This window comes from Pseudopodoces humilis, chromosome 2 (assembly GCF_049639895.1).
Source record: "Pseudopodoces humilis isolate 2021_Gansu_Grassland_sample_001 chromosome 2, ASM4963989v1, whole genome shotgun sequence".
Lineage (NCBI taxonomy): Eukaryota > Metazoa > Chordata > Aves > Passeriformes > Paridae > Pseudopodoces > Pseudopodoces humilis.
The window spans coordinates 71,188,841-71,206,586 of NC_142201.1; the positions used below are offsets into that span (position 1 = coordinate 71,188,841).

Consider the following 17,746-nt stretch of genomic DNA (forward strand, 5'->3'; position numbering starts at 1 on the left):
CATGATTCTTCCCCAGCCCATTTCACCTCAGTAAGTGGAGGCAGTGCCACCCGTCTCCCGCCAGGACCCAGCCAGGAGTTGCTGTGACGCGGAGTGGGTTTTATGAGGGGAAGGAGTGTCATTTCTTATTGCCTGTACACCTACGGACGGGCGCCCCGAGGGGGCCGGCGGGCAGAGGGCAGGCGGCCCCCGCCGCCTCGGTCCCTGGGGGTGCGCCAGCCCTTCCCGGCCCTTCCCGCCCTGGAAGCCCCTCCCCCTGCTGGAATGCGCCGGGAGGGGAGTGGAATGACGCGGGCGCCGCGGGGTCACGTGGCGCGAATGGAATGCCAACAATGTAGCGAATGTCCCGACTGCGCCCCGCACTCGGCGCCCGGGACGGCCAAGGGGGAAGATGGAGAGCGGCCCGCGCCGCCGCGGCCGCCGCCGCCGCTGAGCCGCGCCGTGCCGACCCCCCGAGGGCGAGCGGCGGCGCCGGGCGCCCCGGGGAGGTGAGCGAAGAGGGTACGGGGGGCGCGGGCTCCCCCTCAGCCCCGGGTGGGAGCGCTCCCCATCCCCCAAAACTGCTCTGCGCGGAAGGGAAAGTCCTGTGGGGAAGCGGGGGGTGCGGGTGAGCGGAGGTGGGTCGGTCCTCGAAGTGGCAGCGAGCGTCCCGTGTGTGAGTTCCCTCGTGGGGGCAGCCTGGGCGTCCTGCCCGCACTCTCCGACATTTTCCGGGCACTCGTGTGACAGCGCAGCCCAGCCCCGGCCGAGCGGGGTGGGGGTCCGCCTGTCCGAGGCCTCTGCCCCAGCTGGCCGGAGCTGCTAATAAATGGCCGGAGTTTATTTTGGGAGCTTTCTGCCCACGAAGGGAGTGGGGGGAGAAGGGGCTCCCGGCGGTACGGGGAGTGGGAGGCGACCCGCCGGGGCAGACCTGCAGGGCGGGTGTCGCAGGGAGCGAGGGCCCCGGGGAGCCGGCCGGGGCATCCGGAGCCCGCGGGGTCCCGCCTGGCCGCGGCGGGGGCCCCGCTGTTCCCAGTCAGCTGAAGGTCACTGCCAAAGCCCAGCAGCTCGGCACCCTCTCCGCTGCCTGGTGAGCGGTGTGCGTGTTGAAATAGCCCTTTCCCCGGGAAAGGCACTCGCGCAGATGACGCAAAAAGGGCTCGTTTGGAGTGTCCGGGCTTTGCGGTCACTCACTGCCGGGCTGCTGTGGAGGGGGAAGGTGAGCTGTTTCCCACAGCCCTGCGTTGGGCCAGTGCTTGTGGCTGGCAGTGGGACACGGGCACAGAGTCGCTTTTGGACAGTTCTGTTAGCGGGAGGAGAGGCAGAATCGTTTTAGGGAAATCCCCTTTCCACTTTCCTTCACTTCCACAATGTGCCCACTTACAAAGAGAAGCACGGTTTGTATAATAATAAAATTCCTGACACGCTTCCCCCCATCGTAGACCTCCAATACCAAGTGAGCAGTTCCTCCTTCCTTGAACTGGTAATCCAAAAAAGCCCCCAAAGCGATCCCTGTAAATTCAGAGAGGGAAGGAAGTTGTAGCAGTTTCTTAAAATTTTACTCCTTCCTATGATTTCAAGTTCAGCCCACTCCAGTGCCTGCACAGTTTACAAGGAAGCAGCTCACCAGCTCGGGTGAGCTTTAGTTTCTTGCCTGTGTCCCAGCTCCACAGAGCCACTAGCACACGCAGCCTGTTGGTGAAGGAACAGGAGAGTGAATAGGTAGTGCTGCTGGGACAACAGACATCAGCATATAATTTCAGTGTGTTATTGATTGGTTGTTTGGTTGCTGACAGAGCAGCTGTTGGTATTTCACAAATGAAACAATCAGTTACTCAAAAATTGTATAACTTGATGTAATTAAAGTAATGCTGCACCTGCTTGAAGTGTCATGTCTTCAGGATAATGGACAAGCTTCTAATTAGTACTGAACATGTAACATTTTGGAAAAGAGCTTAGAACTGTTTAGTCGGAATGGCTAACAACTCAATGTCTGCTGATGGCAGGAAAGCTATTGATACATTCGTGCTGCAGGCAAGGTGCAGATTAGAAGGATTTGAAGTTATCCAAATCCAGATGTACAGTTAGAAATGCTTAGACAGAACAGGACACACACTACATATCTTTTAAAGCATACAACCGTTTTATTTTTTTTTCCTGAAAAATGCAAATCACAGGAAGATATAAAAAAGCCAGCAGCTTGTCTTTTCTTGTAAATCATCTGTAATATTTACTGTTCTTTTTTTTTTTTTTTCTTATCTTACATATTTAGTTAAAAAAAACCCCAAACCTGCAAAATATGAAACAGGTTTTCAGCTAGCTCCAATACTTACTGCTGTTGCCACTCTCATCCATATTATCTAAATGAGCAACATTTCTTTCTAGTTTAAGCAGTATTGTAGATGTAAGCTGAGGAAGTTGCCAGCTGCCTTGACCCAGCATTATTAGACTGGAACTTAGGCTAAAGGTCACAGAAGTTCTTTATGCGAAGCATGTGTGTAAGTGGGAAAGCAGTCTTTTGCTACAAAAAGGTGGGGGGCTTGCAAGCTTTCCCAGTGTGTCCCAGGCCTGAGGATTGGCACAGGGACTGAAAAGGAAGAACAACCCAGAGGTCTAAACCAAGCCATATGGTGCCTGCTGCTGTCAGGAAAAGAGAGACAATTATAGACCAGTTAATTGCTCTGTATCTTCTAAGCACTAGCTAGTTATGATGTAATCCAAAGAAGGCTGCAATACTATTGTGTTTTATTTTTTACCAAGTCAGTGTATTATCTTTTGCTATATTCTGTCCAAGTAGAAAAAAATCTGTTCTTGAGATCCTGCAGTTGCTTTTGTCTTCACTTGGGACAATGAAAGCTTGATCTGTTACTGACCAATAGCTGGTTTGTGGAACCATCAAGATCTGGATGAACAGCTTTAGCACTTCCCTTAAAACAATTGGCAAATGTCACTGCCACTTCTCTGTGAGTTACTATTGCAGGGCATTCATGGAGAGCACTGTATGGAGGAGCTCAAGACCTCAAACACATTATAGGTGTTTTTAGCTAATGGAGAGTTTAAATCCTAACAAAAAACATTGACTTGAGTTGATCTTGAGTGATTAATCTGTGCTCCTGCAGTTCAGACTGGTGAACCATCATAGAAGAATCTGGGGGTCTGACTGCACTGTTGCATTCCAGATCTTGGTTGTAGAGGAAAGCTTGAAGTGGACTCTGTCCTGATGAAGAAGTGGTGGTGGGCTTCAGAGGTGAATGTGTCCTAATTCTGTTTGGCTTCACAGCAATAAGCTGTTTGCTTGGCAGTGAGAAATGAGGGTAAATACATGGAAATGGTTGGGTTTTGGGAAATGCTACTGCTATCACAACAAAGAGTTTTAAGTATGAGCATGGGAAAAGAAAGAACAATGCTTCCCGGAGAAGCCCTTTTCAGTGATAAATGTCCTATGATCAAAAGTGAAGCACCTTTAAAAAAAAATCCAATTGACTTCTGAGTGCCAGTGAGAAATCTACAGTGTGTTACCATCCTCTGTATTTGCAATTTGGAAAGAGCTGAGTGGAATTCTTCCCTTACCAGCAAGGTGGTTGGAGCACCATTCAGAAGTTGCTTTGCAAGTGCAGATGGCAGCAGAAGAAGCCAACTTGCATAACCAGCATCAATAGCTTGCATTTCTGATTAGGCTGTCTTTTTAATCCTGTTCCAAGTCGTGTTCCAAATGCACCATTATTTCATGTTTGTATGACGGTGATGCATAAAGATTTAGTTAAGGTAGGATTCCTGTTGTAAGGAGATTCTTGCTGCATGGAGATCACAAGTTGTACAGTAGCTCAGCTGTGCTGCATAGGTGTTCTCTGTTGCATGTTAGAAGAGCTGACATGAAGCAGAGAACATAGAGCTGTCTCAAAGTCTTGTTTTTCTGTGTTGGGATGCTATAGGATCTGGTTCTTCATCTTCTGCTCTTACTGTGTAGCTCCATTTACCCCTCTTTTCCCTTTCTTCCCTGTAAGGCACAGCTAATGAAATATCATATACCCTTTCCTCTCTTATTTCCCCTCCCCCCCCTTCCTTCCAATTCTGGTGAGAACTGTTACCTTCAGGCTTTGCTAAGTTATTCACATGGAAAGGCAAAATTTCTTGTCGTTCTGTTATTCACTTTGTTATTGAAATACTAGAAGTCACTATGGTTAGAGTCATCAATATTTCCATTATAAATCTCTTTTATAAATTTCTGAAACTGTGCTCAGCTAGTGTAAAACAAACAAAATCTTAAGTAGGGGAAAAACATTTCATGAGCATACTCTTCCCTAATTATGAAATAGGATAGGCTTGTCCAGAATTCAGTTATGCAATTGGGCAGGAAACCTGCCACAATTAGGTACTGTAAAATTCTTAAATTAATTTTTTTAAACCTTAGTTTGTAGGAGTTTTATTTTAATTTATTTTGAAAATTAAACTTAAAAGAAAAATGAGTTATTTATTGGTTTTGTTGAGAAAGCCTTCTAGAATCCTGTTGAAAACAGATAAAGTGAAAATCATTAAAGGGTATCCAACTGTGACAGCTTAAGAGGTTAAACTGATTCATTTTCACTTGATGAATTGTCATGCTGTCCCTTCACAGGCATTTAAAATATCAAATTAATTGAATGTACTTTTAATTTTCTTTTGTTTCAGACACTGTCAGTCTGCAAAATGATTCCACAGATTTTAATTTTCAGTAGGAAATGTGAAGATTGTGATCTGAAGTAAAACATTGGCAGAAATCTCTTGAGAATTTTGCCTTTTATTCTTCCCTTTGAAGGATTATGTTTACAAGAAATTGATACCATCAAGTGACACTTTTTTGAAATAATTTAAAAGAAACAAAGAATAAAGCTGTATTTATGCTCAGAGAAAACTGGATCAACAATGAGGCCAAAGACTTTTCCTGCTACGACATATTCTGGAAACAGCAGACAAAGGTTGCAAGAGATTCGAGAAGGTTTAAAGCAGCCATCCAAATCTTCAGGTCAGGGACTGCCGATTGGAGCAAGCAGTGAAACTTCTCTGGACCCTAAGATTTTAATAGGGAAGGATGCTGCTAGGCAGCAGCAGATGAGACAAACGCCCAAGTTTGGACCATATCAGAAAGCTCTACGAGAAATCAGATATTCTCTGCTGCCCTTCGCTAATGAGTCAAGCACCACAGCAGCCGTAGAAGTCAACAGGCAGATGCTCCAGGAACTGGTGAATGCAGGTTGTGATCAGGTACGTATGAGCTGGGAATGGGGATTGGCACTGCGGTCAAAACAAGTTTATATTCTGGGCTGAAGAAGGGATTTTGATGGTGGCTTTCACCAATCATGGAAAATGCACTGATTCTTCTGGCAGTCGTATTGCTGTATGAGCAGCAGAGCAGATGGACTTACTGGGGACAGACGTGCCTAGTGTGGGGTTCATTTATGTTAAAGACAGTCATGGTGACCTCTAGGATTCTTCTGTGATTTCCCCAGTTGATATATGAGACTGAACAGGGTAGCTTGTTTCTTTTTGTTTCTTCATTTTCCCTGCAATGCTTAGTAAAAAGTCTTAGCTGTGAGTAACAGGGTGGAATTTTGTCTAGCACATCTAAGCCCAACTTGCTGTCAGAAATAACTGTAAGAAATGATAGACACAATATCTAGTATTTGAAGAATCTCACTTGCTGCTGGCTAGAAGCAGGAGGGTTTGGATGGATGTTGAACTGACTGCAGTGATTCTGTCCACACATTTTCTTCTTTTCTCTCTCTGCTTCTATTAGGTAGTAGCACTGCTCAGATCAGAGACTTGATGTAGAGATGCTTTTTTTTGTCATCGTGGGATTGATGCTAGAATATATTCTTGATTCAAAGACCTTTCACATGGTGCAGAACACAGTGTTTTTATATTGAGCTGCATTCATATTGCTTGTGCTTCTAGTGTTGGTGTCAACTTTCATCTCTGTTCAGAAGTAGTTCAAAATTTTGCTTTTTAGAGAAAAAATGCTGGTTTGGGTTCAGATTCTGAGTGTTGTAGGAGCACTTTTTTTCCAGTGTGATTGAATAGCAGTTGTTGACAAGCTGAAACATTTCCATTTATAGTCCTTGATATGAATTGGAAAGATTTAAAACCAAAGTGTTTTCAGTGGCCTCTCCTTGATTTCAAAACTTAGCCCCCATTCACTCATGGCAGAATGTGAGTCTCTTGACTCTCCTAGACTATATTCTGATTCTGTATAACAAAACTAACATCAAACATTATTATAAACAGTATAACAGTATGCACTTCCCTGGAGCTAGATAAATATTAATTAGTGCTGTTTCTATGCCAAAGAGTTTATGCTATACAAGATAATCAGAGGTAGAGTAGATTACATATCTAATAAGAAGTGCTGCAGAACAACTAAACACTTCCTAGTCCAGCAGTGAACCAAGATGCTGTACTGAATTATTTAACTGGTGGAGCCAAGGATTTTCTTTGATCTCTAGTACACCATGCAAACAGTGTTTTTTAGAGCTCTAGCCCCTAAATTTCCCTAGCTGTTTAGGATGGGAACACTCCCTGTGCATATGAGCCAAGGTTAAATGAGCACAGCTGGATTCTGGATTGGAAATGCACATTTGGTAGGTTACAGGGACAAATCGTTCACACACAGAACTTGGCTTGTTGGACTGAAATCTTGGAAAGTGCTTTGAGCACACTACAGCACAGTAATGTTAAACCAGTGTATAAAACAGAAATACCTGAACACCTGTTAAAATGTCTTGGTATTCAAAGTAGTGTAATGAAGTATATGTGTAATTTTTTTTATATATGCAGCTATTTTGACTTCAGTGTTGTACAGTGTTATTGCTGCTTCTAGAGCATTGAACCCAGTTCTGACTCTGATGTGGAGATTTTTGCTCCTTAAATTTTCCTCACATTTTTGGTTGGGCTTTTTTTTGCCCCTCCTCATTGACCATGATCCTTCCATCCTCCCATTTGTTGTTTCTCCCTAGCTGTGACTTGTTGCCCAGCAATGACATTATTTGGCCTGGTCTTTAGGTGTGTTTGGCACTCAGGTCTAGGCTTAACCAGGATCACATTTGGCTAGAGTCCAAATAGAGGTTTCAAGACTGGAGTCCTGTGAATAAAAATGCTGGGCTTCCTAGTGTGAATCCAGACCACATGAAGATTCACTGTCCTGAGGGGTTGTGAGTGAGTGGAGCTTCTTGAGATGATGTGAATGGTATCTGACCTTGGAGGTGGCATGGTGTAGGGGGACAGACCTGATTACTACCTCTAGATTCTTATTTTCCCCTTGGAGCCTGAGCTGTTTTGAATGAGATATTGAACTTTCTCATATCATGTATGTATTGTAAATCAGTGATCCCAACCTACCCTGTCCCTGCTTATGAATCAAAGCCTTTGATTCACAAGTCTACCTACCCTGTGCCTACCACGTGGACATCTTCTGCAGACCTGTAGACACTTAACAGATCTCTGATTTAACAGAGAAGTTAGGGCAAGCTAATTTAGAGAAGTGAGGGCAGCTTCAGTTTCTTTGGGAATGTTTTTATTTACCTCTGAACACAGTGCTCGTGTGAAGTTGGTAAATGGGCACTGAAGCCCACACCCAACCTTCCTGTTTCAAAAGCCAGGAGCAGCCATTTTTTAGGTTAAGGATTTCAGTCCATGAACAGCTAATGTTCTACTTGAGCCTTCCACTAGAGCAAGCCTTTAGAATACAAAATCTTACCTCTCCTGATCCTGCTTCATGGTACACAAATCAGCTGTTCAGCAGCTGTAAGCATCCTAAAGCATCTGGCACTTTGTCATGAGAAGCTTTAATCATGAGCATTCTAGGAAGCTGTGAAGTAAGAGTAGAAGGCTATAACACTCAGTTTGATCTTATGAAAACTCCATTTTCTACCTGGATTTGGGCTGATGCTTTGGTGTTCTAGATGGAGCACTGAGAAGTAATGCTAACTTTGTGGGAAATGTTGTGGTGGACACCATGCAAGGATCAGGATTCTTCTGCAGTCCATTTATTAGGCCACAATAAGGATTTTTTGAAAGGTGAAAGGAAGTAGTGACAATTGAAAAGAATTTTAGAGGCTAGGGAAAGGATACTTCTATTTAATACTATTACTAACTCCACTCATCTCTCATATCTATAGCTTTGATTTTAACAACAACTATTTCACATCCTACAAGAGATGTTGCTTATTGGGGTTTGTAGCTCCCTGTTCTGCCTAAAGTGACTCTTAAGATGAAATTTATTTTATTAAATAAAAAGGAAATATAACATTTTATTACTTTATTCTTTCTCTATGAAAGTCCTACACAGCCCGGAAGTTCATTATAAACCAATTGGTAGACTTGAAGTATATGAAATGCAGTGTAATTCATGAAGTAAATATCAAATTCTCATGTCTTTCTGTTGCAGTCATCATAGGTGTTACATGTGAAAACAGACTTTTTTTTTTTTTTAACTGGTTAGGAAGTTGCGAGTATTCTTTTAAATCCTGTTTTCTTCCAGAAATATTTATTTTTCAGACATTATGTAGTTTATGGTTTTATAGTGAAATCTGGTCCCCTAAACTTAATGGGGACTTCACTGTTGAACTGAAAGAAGCCACAATTAAATTTTTTTCTTTTTTAAGAGATAAAAAACAAAATAACACACATAATTAGTCATTGTTTTTCTGAAACAAATGGAGCAACTTGTCTGTTGTTTGCTTAAGTCATTTTTGCAACAGTAATTATTTAGTGAGTCTCAATCAAAAATAATTAGTGCAGCCCAAATAGTTTTGAAACTCACAGAACATGACTGCAAAAAACCAGACCTTTTTCGTGGTAAAAGCTTGAAGCCAAAAGCACACCTAATATGCCATTCTTCAGTAAATAGAAGTCCTTGGGCTTGGAAGTGTAACCTGCAGTCGGTGTGGGGGGACAGGAGTGTGGAGCTTCTGTCCTGTGGGATGGTAAACCACTGGAATCACCTGGGGCAACTGGGTGGTGTTTGGGGTGTGGTGGTAAATGCAGCTGCTGTTGTGGATTGAGTGTTTCTAATGAATAGATGCAATTGAGTGTATGATCAGTGGCATTCCAACAACCTGAATGGGCTGTACTGTACTTACTGTACTTCCTTAGAGCATAAACAGCCACTGACATTGTAATTCAGAGTGGGCTGCAGCAGTTCTAGATGAGCTGTGGAACATTACACACTTGTCACTTCTGTGGATTTTTTTTTTTCCTTTCCTCAAGCAAACTTTCCTTTGAGCAAAGGAAGCCTTTTCTGGATGAAAATTTCTAGACATGGTTTGTTTGGGCAGCTAAACTTTTCTTAAGAAAAAATCATGTTTTAGGATTTTTCACCAGCTACATACTGCCAGTAACATGCTATCTGCCGTACAACTATGAATATGTGAAGTGGGGAAGTTCTTATACTTTATTTTCTCCAGAGGCTTTTATGAATATCTGGAGTAAAACATGTACCCCCATGCCAATATCAGGGTATTTTGAAAGGCAAGACCTGTCCATTAGTTACTAATTGTTGTATTTTTTATGGAAATGGAATGCTGTCTGTGGAACAGTGTAATGTGTGTAAGAATATCAAGTTGACTACCTTGTCCTCAGTGTTATGCTGAATTCATGAGATTCAGTTTGTAGAAGTGGGGTGGGGTTTTTGATTGCTTTTTTTTTTTTTTTTTTAATTCCTCCTTGCATTCCAGGATTCTTTCAATCTCTTCATCATGGCTTACATTCTTTTTATTGAACCCATTCGGCAAAGATTCTACCCTGGTTTGGGAATGCTGATTGGTTTCAGGTTTTGAGGATAGGGAATAAAGCATTTCTCTCAATACAAACAAATATTTGCAGTTCTTTAAGTGAGGAAAATTCTGTTCTGCCAAATAGAGCTTGGGCAAAAAGTCCATTTTTGCGTTTAGCATGTATAAACTAGTATTCTGTTCTTCCTGTTCGATATAGGTCACGCTTGTCCACCTATGATCCATGTGTCCTCGAGCAGTGTTACTGAGCAGTAGGACTTTCCACCGTATTGTTGGAGTGATGACAGGAAGCAGATACAGTGTAGAGTTTTGTTTGGCTAACAGATTTGCTGAAGCTTTACTGCAGTAAAATATCTGTTGTGATGTATTTGTTAAGAGGACAAGTCTAAATGGACAGCTTGCCTTCAAGGTGAAGGACAGCAAATTTTGTAATAGCAAATAAGAGACTTCATTTCATAATATTGGCCTGTCCTGTATCAAAATTTTGTGTTTGCTTGAGTAAACTTTATCTGTGTTAGGAGTTTTGCCTGCCCAGCCACTTAACAAAACCTCCAGGATGAACAACTTAGTCATCTTCTGGACATTTTCAGTCCAGATTATTTGGTTAATGAAAAATGACTGAAGAATGAGCTGTTATAAGATTGCCTGGGGTTGTTCTGTGGGACTTAGGTTAAAGGTGAGGATCACAGAATATTTTGAATTGGAAGGAATCCACAAGGATCATCAAGTCCAACCCTTAAGTGAATAGCCCATACAGGCATCTAACCTGTGCCCATGGTGGTGTTAGCATCATGGTCTGAGCAGCTGAGCTAATGTGGTGCAAGTCATTACAAGCTGTGCTGCTTGTAGAAGTATTTTGAGTTACAGGGAAGATAAAAGGGATGTTCAAATGAGGGCACTCACTGCTGAATGCAGGAGAAAGGTTTTATTTTAGCAACTGGAATAAATCTGATAATTCAGGCCAACAGTCTCTTGGGTGTTCCATTTGCATCCATCATTTGAAGGTAAGTTGTTCACTCTGCCTTCTCTTTATGAGATGTATTGAAGGCTTGTTTCATAACCTTTTCCTACACATTTTTCTTTCTAACCTCCCTTTTTGGTTTCAGTCTTTCTGAGAGATTTCCAGTGTAATGCAGTGCTCTTCCTTCAAAGCATGTAACGGAATGTGTTTTCCCACTAATATGTCTGAGGTTAGCAACTTAAGTAATTTCAGTTCTTAGTTGCTTCAGAAAAAAAGTGAGTCAGAGCTTTCCAGGGGCTGAAAGCAAGAGGTGGAGATTGCTCTTCAGCTGATAGCTTGACACCTTTCTCTCCTAAGCCCTTTCTCTTGTCTCCAGTCTTCCTATGTTTCTGTCACTTCTTGATGATACTGGCTTAGTGAGCATACTTAGAGTCTCTGTGTCATGACACAATTCCCACAGTGTATTTGAGTAGGTGCTCTTGGTATTGTTCTGTGTGAGCATTGCTTGGAATATGCTTGTCCTGCAGAAGGAAGAAAAGTATTTTCCCTTGAGTTTTTGTGGTGGTGGAAATATCTATTAACAGTCATAAATGATTGCATGTTCTCCTTCGCATGACAAGATTTGGCAGCAGAGCAGTAACATTGCACTGAAAAAAAGTATTTTGAACTCTGCCCTTAATTCTTGTTAGTATTTTTTCTTCTTTATCAAACTATAGAATAAATTACATCTTGGTAGTAGGATTGTGTTTGAAATGACAGGACGGGAATCAGATGCTAGACTTCAGCTGTAGATAAGTGTGAATCTTGAGTTATCTTAAACTTTCCTGTTACTCATATTGGATAAACATTCTAGAAGCTTGGGAGTTAATATAAAAACAAAATTTTATCTTGCTATAACAGGGTACAGGATTCATTTGCACTGGATACTTAAATTGTATTTATTAAAATTTAATTGCCAGTAGAATTTTGAGCTATGGTTTTTTATTTTTTTTTGTGAGAAAGGAAATTACTTCTTCACAGTCACTAAAAAATCTGCATAAGCATTTACTTTAGTCTCTGAATAAAAAGCTCTTGTGACCAAAACTGAAGACTGCCATTATTGTTCTAACAGGAAGCTGATATCACAATAGTAGTAGGGTGTAACTGTTCCTTTTGCATTTTTTATGTTGTTCTCAGCCTAAATCTCTGCTGTTCTTTCAGCTTGTATCTGAGAGGAACCAGTGTGATTTCATATTTTATGCTGAAACTGAAAAATAGCATCTCTGCATTGGGAGAGGGATGTGGTGTGTTTTTTGCTTGTCTGTGGGGGTTCTTTTCTTTCTTAAAGAAATTGAATGACACTTAGAGAGATTTCTGTGGAAGGACTTGATACAAGACAGTCATGCTATGGCATGCTATGGTCTTTAGGGGTAGGTCAAGGTGTGCATTTAGAACTTAGCCTAGGAATGTTTTTAAGTAGTTACTAAAGTTACAGTTAAACGAATTAAAAGCTTATTATTATTTTATATTATATATACAATATATTATTATATTGAAGTTGCTAATTGAATATCAGTACAATGAAAATAAAAATTCATTGCTACTCATGTGATATGCAGGTATGTGCCATACTTCTGTGGAGGGATTTTTTTTTTTTAAATTGATTTTTTTTTCCTAAAGCATGGGCAAATAGACACAAAATAACATACAATTACATTCGTTTTTCCTCAGTTTTTTCTTGCTCTACCCCCATTTTGAGCAGATCACAGTTTGTTGGTGCTCCCATGGGCCCAGCATTCAAGTTCTGCTTGACAGCTGCTTGTGGTGGCAACTCCTCTAGAATGTCCATGTCCCATGTGTGTTGACTGTGTGTCCCCCCTAATCTCCCATAAATCAGGCTCCAGTACTTTGCTCCTTCGGGGCTGCCTGCCTCTGTGACTTGCAAATGCTTGTATGCAGTGCTGTCTGAAGTAGATGAGATGTGAAAGAGCCTTTCAAATCTTTTTACTTGGTGGTGCCAGCTGCTGTTGTTCCCATGTAGTGGATATGTCTATTAATTCCCCATCATTGCCTTGAATCACTCTTAAGAAACAGCTGGTTAGACCCAGGTTTTCCTTTCTTTGACCCCAGAAAGAATTCTGAGTGGATTACAAGCTGCCTGTGGCTATAGCTACTCTAGAGTAGATGTTCCACAATAAAGTAGTGCTGGAACAAATGGAATTTGCACTAGTGAAATCAAGCAGGGACAGACATATGATCACTGTTTGCTTAAAGCTACAAATGTTTGTGTTAATTTGGGCTTTAAACTTACGTAGGTTATATGTATAGCATGTGAAATACATCTAACTTCTTTCACCCTTTTTGCTTCTGTTCATAACCTAATTGTGAGTGTAGATTAGATCTGACATTTTTATGTTGCTTGGAGCTGAGGCTTAGCGTGGGAAATGCTGGCCCTTATTTCTAAGTTTTTATAATTCCCTAGCTTTTTGGAAAAAAAAAACAAAATTAAATTTAACAATGCCTCTGATTGCCATATTAGAAGCTGAAGTTACTGTGGCATTGTGGTCTGTGGTCTTATCCTAGTAGTAGCAGTCTCATGTTGTCCAGGCTTGAGAGGGATCCTAATTTCCCATCTCCAGAAGATGCTTTAACAAAAGCCTGATGAAAGTCAGCTAGTCAAACTCTTGCTGTCTGCCTGCTCTCACATCTGCTGCACATCACCCAAAATACTGTTGCTGATAGAAATATTTTTGACTTGATGTTACTGAGCAGCTTCCGTTGAGGTGGTTCTGACAGCTCTGATCTTGGTGGAGTCTCCCAGTTATGGCTGCAGCACAGCAAAACTGGTTTGTTGCTAATGATCTTGTCCTCCCATCTGGGCAGTGACTGGCAGTTCACAAGAAACTTCTGGGTTACAAACTGACACGTAGAAATTTGGTTTCATACAAGCAATGCATGTGTGCATATATATGTATTGGGATGACTGCAGTGTCTGCATGATACCAGCTGTTTGTGAAGAACTTAATCCACAGGATTTGGTACTGCATTGAAGAATTATTTTTCAGTCTAAGGAAACAATATTGTAATGTTTGAGGCTATGTTCTGCTTCCCTGCAGTGTTAGAGGTGGATTTTTCCTGATGAGAAACTTGTGCTCTTCATTTTGAGTGAATCCAAGTAATTAAAAATATTTCTCTAGGGAGGCAAAGAATGAAAAGAACAAGAGAGGATATAAAAATACTTAAAAAAATTTATTTCTAGGTCAGTTAATTTTCAGAAGGCTGAAACCAAAGTACGCTGTGTACCTGTAACTTCATGAACCAGGTAATGGCCATGGCAAGGACAGTCTGTGAAAATAACTCTGTTCTGTGCTGCTGCTTTGTCTTTAATTGTTATCAGTGTATGTATCCATGTGTGAAACTTACTGTGATACACATGGTCACTTACACACTTAAAGAAATAGAGAAATACAAACACAGTGGGAATTGGGAAGATGGTGAGATTTAAATATATGCTGTTTGAATGACCAAGCATTTTGCAATTATTTTCTGTAGCCTTCATTATTGTCCTTTTCCATATCCTTCATTATTCTAATACATGATTTGTAAATTCCTCATTTAATCCAGAGCATGCAAAGATGCAGGGTGTTGCACCTCACACGCGTAAAATTCTAGGAAGAAAACTGCTGCTACTGGGTGATAATATGGTTAAGTTTCTGCCCTTTGAAGAGACTGACTTTAGAAGGAGAACTTGCAGTGTAAAAGTACTCCTGTAAAAGTCTTTATATGGCTACGTTTGGATTTTATCCACCATTTGAATCTGTTGGACGGGGGTTATTTCAAAACAAAAGAAAATGTCACAGAGACTCAGAGATCACTGTTGCTTTTCTGCAGCTTCATTCCCTCCCTGTTTTGTTTTGTTTTGTTCTCCTACCATCAGTTCTTATCTTCCGGACTATTCAAGTCTGTACCTTCCTTTCTCTACCTGTTGTCCTATTGCATTGCTTTTTCTGCTCCATTGGTTTGAATGACTAATATTCAACACCTCCTACAGGCCTTTCTCTGTGTGCCTCTGAATACCCTAAATGAGTTGATTTTTATTTTTTTATAATTGCAAATTACTAAGGAATAACTCTTTTATAGACTTGAGCCTTTAGTATAAAAATAATTGATGTGACATGTTAAAGAATCATAGATGCAACTGTAATGTAACTTTGCCAGCACACCTTGTATGTTTTCATTTCTGCATCTTTTCTTCCATTCAGTGTCAGGGCTTCACAGGCTGTGCTTAAACCAGCCACCTGTCCAATTCATGCTTTTCTTCCAGCATTGCCACAGTTGCTATTCATTCCACCATCCTGCCAGATGTCAGCCTGATAAAGATGCATAAAATCCAATTCAATCAACGTAACTGGAGCCTTTGAAATACTAATTTGTGTGGGGTATCCTTATTTAAAAAAAAAAAAAATCTGGTTGTACCAATTAAAAATATAAAAAGCTGTGGTCAAAAGACAGAGACGTTTGAATCAAGATAAATTCACTCCATATTGGGCTATTTTTGTTCTGGCACCAAATGAGTGCTCCTAATGATATGCATTACAACTTGTTGGAGCCTGTTTTTTCTGGTTGTCCAGAACAGTTCGATTCTATTTCAGATGATCTCTGTATTTTGGATGATCCCCTGATTGCCCATGTGATCTGTGCTGCCTAGACATGGTAGCAACCTCCTGGCTGTGTGCTGGAGCAGGGTGGAATTTTTCTCTTTCTTCCAGCTGCTTCAGTGGTTGCTATGCTGTAAACTCACTTCCATCTCCTTCCTGTGATCATTTCTTGCACGCTGGCCATTTCTCCTGTTTAGAAAATATTTTCATTGTATTTTTTAATGCAAGCACTATGTCCATTGAGTGCTTTCTGGAGGGTTTTCATGATGAACCTGTGAAACATGTGGTGTTGTGGTCATGCAAACAGTGGAGGGAAGCTATTGGCGCAGTATCAGTGCAGCAGTGCAAATTGAAGACCTCGAGCCTAGGAATCTACAAGTGGGCAAAGGTCATCAGTGTCAGCCAGGACACGTGATGATCTTGCTCCCCATACTACAGGAGGACCTCTCTTGGAAGCGCCAGCAAATTCGAAAGCAAACCACAGGAATTTTCATTTGCGTTGGTGTGCCTCCCCCCGCCCCTCATCTCTCTGTTGCCTGAGAAGTGAACCTTCAGGGCTCTTAACCGCATGAAAGTAGCTAGAAAAAGTATTTTTTCAGTATTACTTTGGTGCTGTAAAATCATTTGCAACAGATTTTTCCAGGAACTTGTTTTGTAAGTGTTAGAAACTGGTGGAGGTTGAGAACTTGCTGTTGCAGGCCCTGCTCCTCACTCAGGCAGAAATGGGTGCTCAGATTTGCTGCCAGGGAGAATCTGTTGCCCCCCAAGCTTGGAACACCTCTGCTTAGGAGGGAGAGTCTGGGACATAGCTCTGTTTTGGAGGCAGAGCTGCCTTCTCCCAGATTCCTGGGAAGGTCAGAGTGTCCTGCTCTGTGTTCAGCACCTCCAGGAGCACTATTCTGGGCAAATAGTGCTACATGCTTAGCAGGATTTCTTGGTTTTTTACAAAGAACCATTTCTTGCTTTGAGCAGGAGGGTTTGTGCTCCCAGGCTCACCACTGTGTAGTGGCCTATGAATTCAGTCTTCACCCTGCCCTACACAGGCCAATGTTGATGCATCAGCACAGCATCTACACCTAGCTGGGGTAGGCCAGTTTTCTTAGTTTCTGCCATGTATATAACTTCCTTCTCTTACTCCCTCCCATTAACTTAGGGAAGCAGGACCATTTTCTAGTGTTAGACAAAGCCCTGAGTCGAACTAGTGAAGCCCTCCTTGCACACAAACTATTGGGCCCATGAATTTGGGGAAACTCCTGCCACCAAACAGATAGCTAGTTTCTTTTGCCACATTCTCATAGTAGTTTTGTGGTTTCCCAGTCTGAGAAGAGGCTTTGTTTTTTGCTTTTATTTTTCTTTCTTTTTTCTTTTTGACTCATAGATCATGGCAGCTAATGGATAGAGGAAGTATTGGTGTTGAGGTTTTAACTCTGACAGGACAGTGATATCTGATAATGATGATGGCCAGTGGGAAATGTAACAAGGATGAAGCTCCTGCTAAAAAGCAGGAACTGGGTGTGTGAGCAATGAGGATGATACTTGGCATTTACCTGTGGGGAAAGGGCAGCTGGGTCTCAAAGGTGGTAGTGCTGAGCTTAACCATTAATAACAAACTGGTTGTTTTAACTGGAGTGTCTGGCTTGAAAAGATCATAGGGTGTTAGCAAAGCCCTTCTCTTCCACTCTGCAGGGTGGAAGAAGCAGCAGCCTGAGCCTGAACTGCTCTCTGTACACCAGGGAGAGCAGTGTGGGGCTCCCACCACAGTTCCCCCAGAGTGTGCCTGCTGCTGGCTCTAGCTGGCATCACCGCAGAGGTGCTTTCCCCACCCTCTCAGTTTACTGAATTTAAGAGCTCCAGGTTACCTTGCATTATTCCTTCCCACCCTCTTTTCAGTTTTTTGTTTGCTTGCTGTCTAAAGTCATATTTAACCCCTCATTCTGCCCACATGCTCTGTTCACAAGGCTTAATTGTTTTTCTTACCTTCAGGTAGCACCCTCCTCTATTCCAAATGCCTGGTTTCTGTGGTTGTTCTTGTTTTTGAGAAAATAAAGGACTTGCTTTTCATGTAAAAATAGCTTTATTATTTCCATATGCAAGGAGAAATCAGGGCAGGCAAGTTTCCAGGTTAGCCTGGAGATGGGGTTGAATAGTGAAACCCGCTGCTCCAAAAATGGGCTGGAGCCGGCAACAGTTCTCGATCTGCTGAGCAAACCTAACTGCCTTGGAGGGAGGCAGGATCCCTTTTTTGGGTGCATATACTTCATGCTGGTATTTTGTTTCGGAGAGGAGTCAAGCATTGCCATAATGAGCATTTTATTCTGTTAAGTGGTTTTTTGTTTGTTTTACTGTTTTCTCATTTCCCAGGTTCTTTTGGTGATTGTAGGCATGAATTTTGCATAAAGGATTAC

At 41.9% G+C, this 17,746-nt stretch overlaps 1 protein-coding gene across 1 annotated transcript in view; it reads left to right on the forward strand.

Annotated features, from left to right (window-relative positions):
- Window positions 1-413: 413 nt before the first annotated feature.
- LATS2 (large tumor suppressor kinase 2) overlaps window positions 414-17,746 on the forward strand; it is a 48,719-nt gene continuing 31,386 nt past the window's right edge. Inside the window, exons 1-2 of the mRNA XM_005516258.3 lie at window positions 414-488; window positions 4,648-5,220. Coding sequence (XP_005516315.1) covers window positions 4,882-5,220 — 339 coding nt within the window. The 5' untranslated portion in view covers window positions 414-488; window positions 4,648-4,881. The remainder of the gene's footprint in view (window positions 489-4,647; window positions 5,221-17,746) is intronic.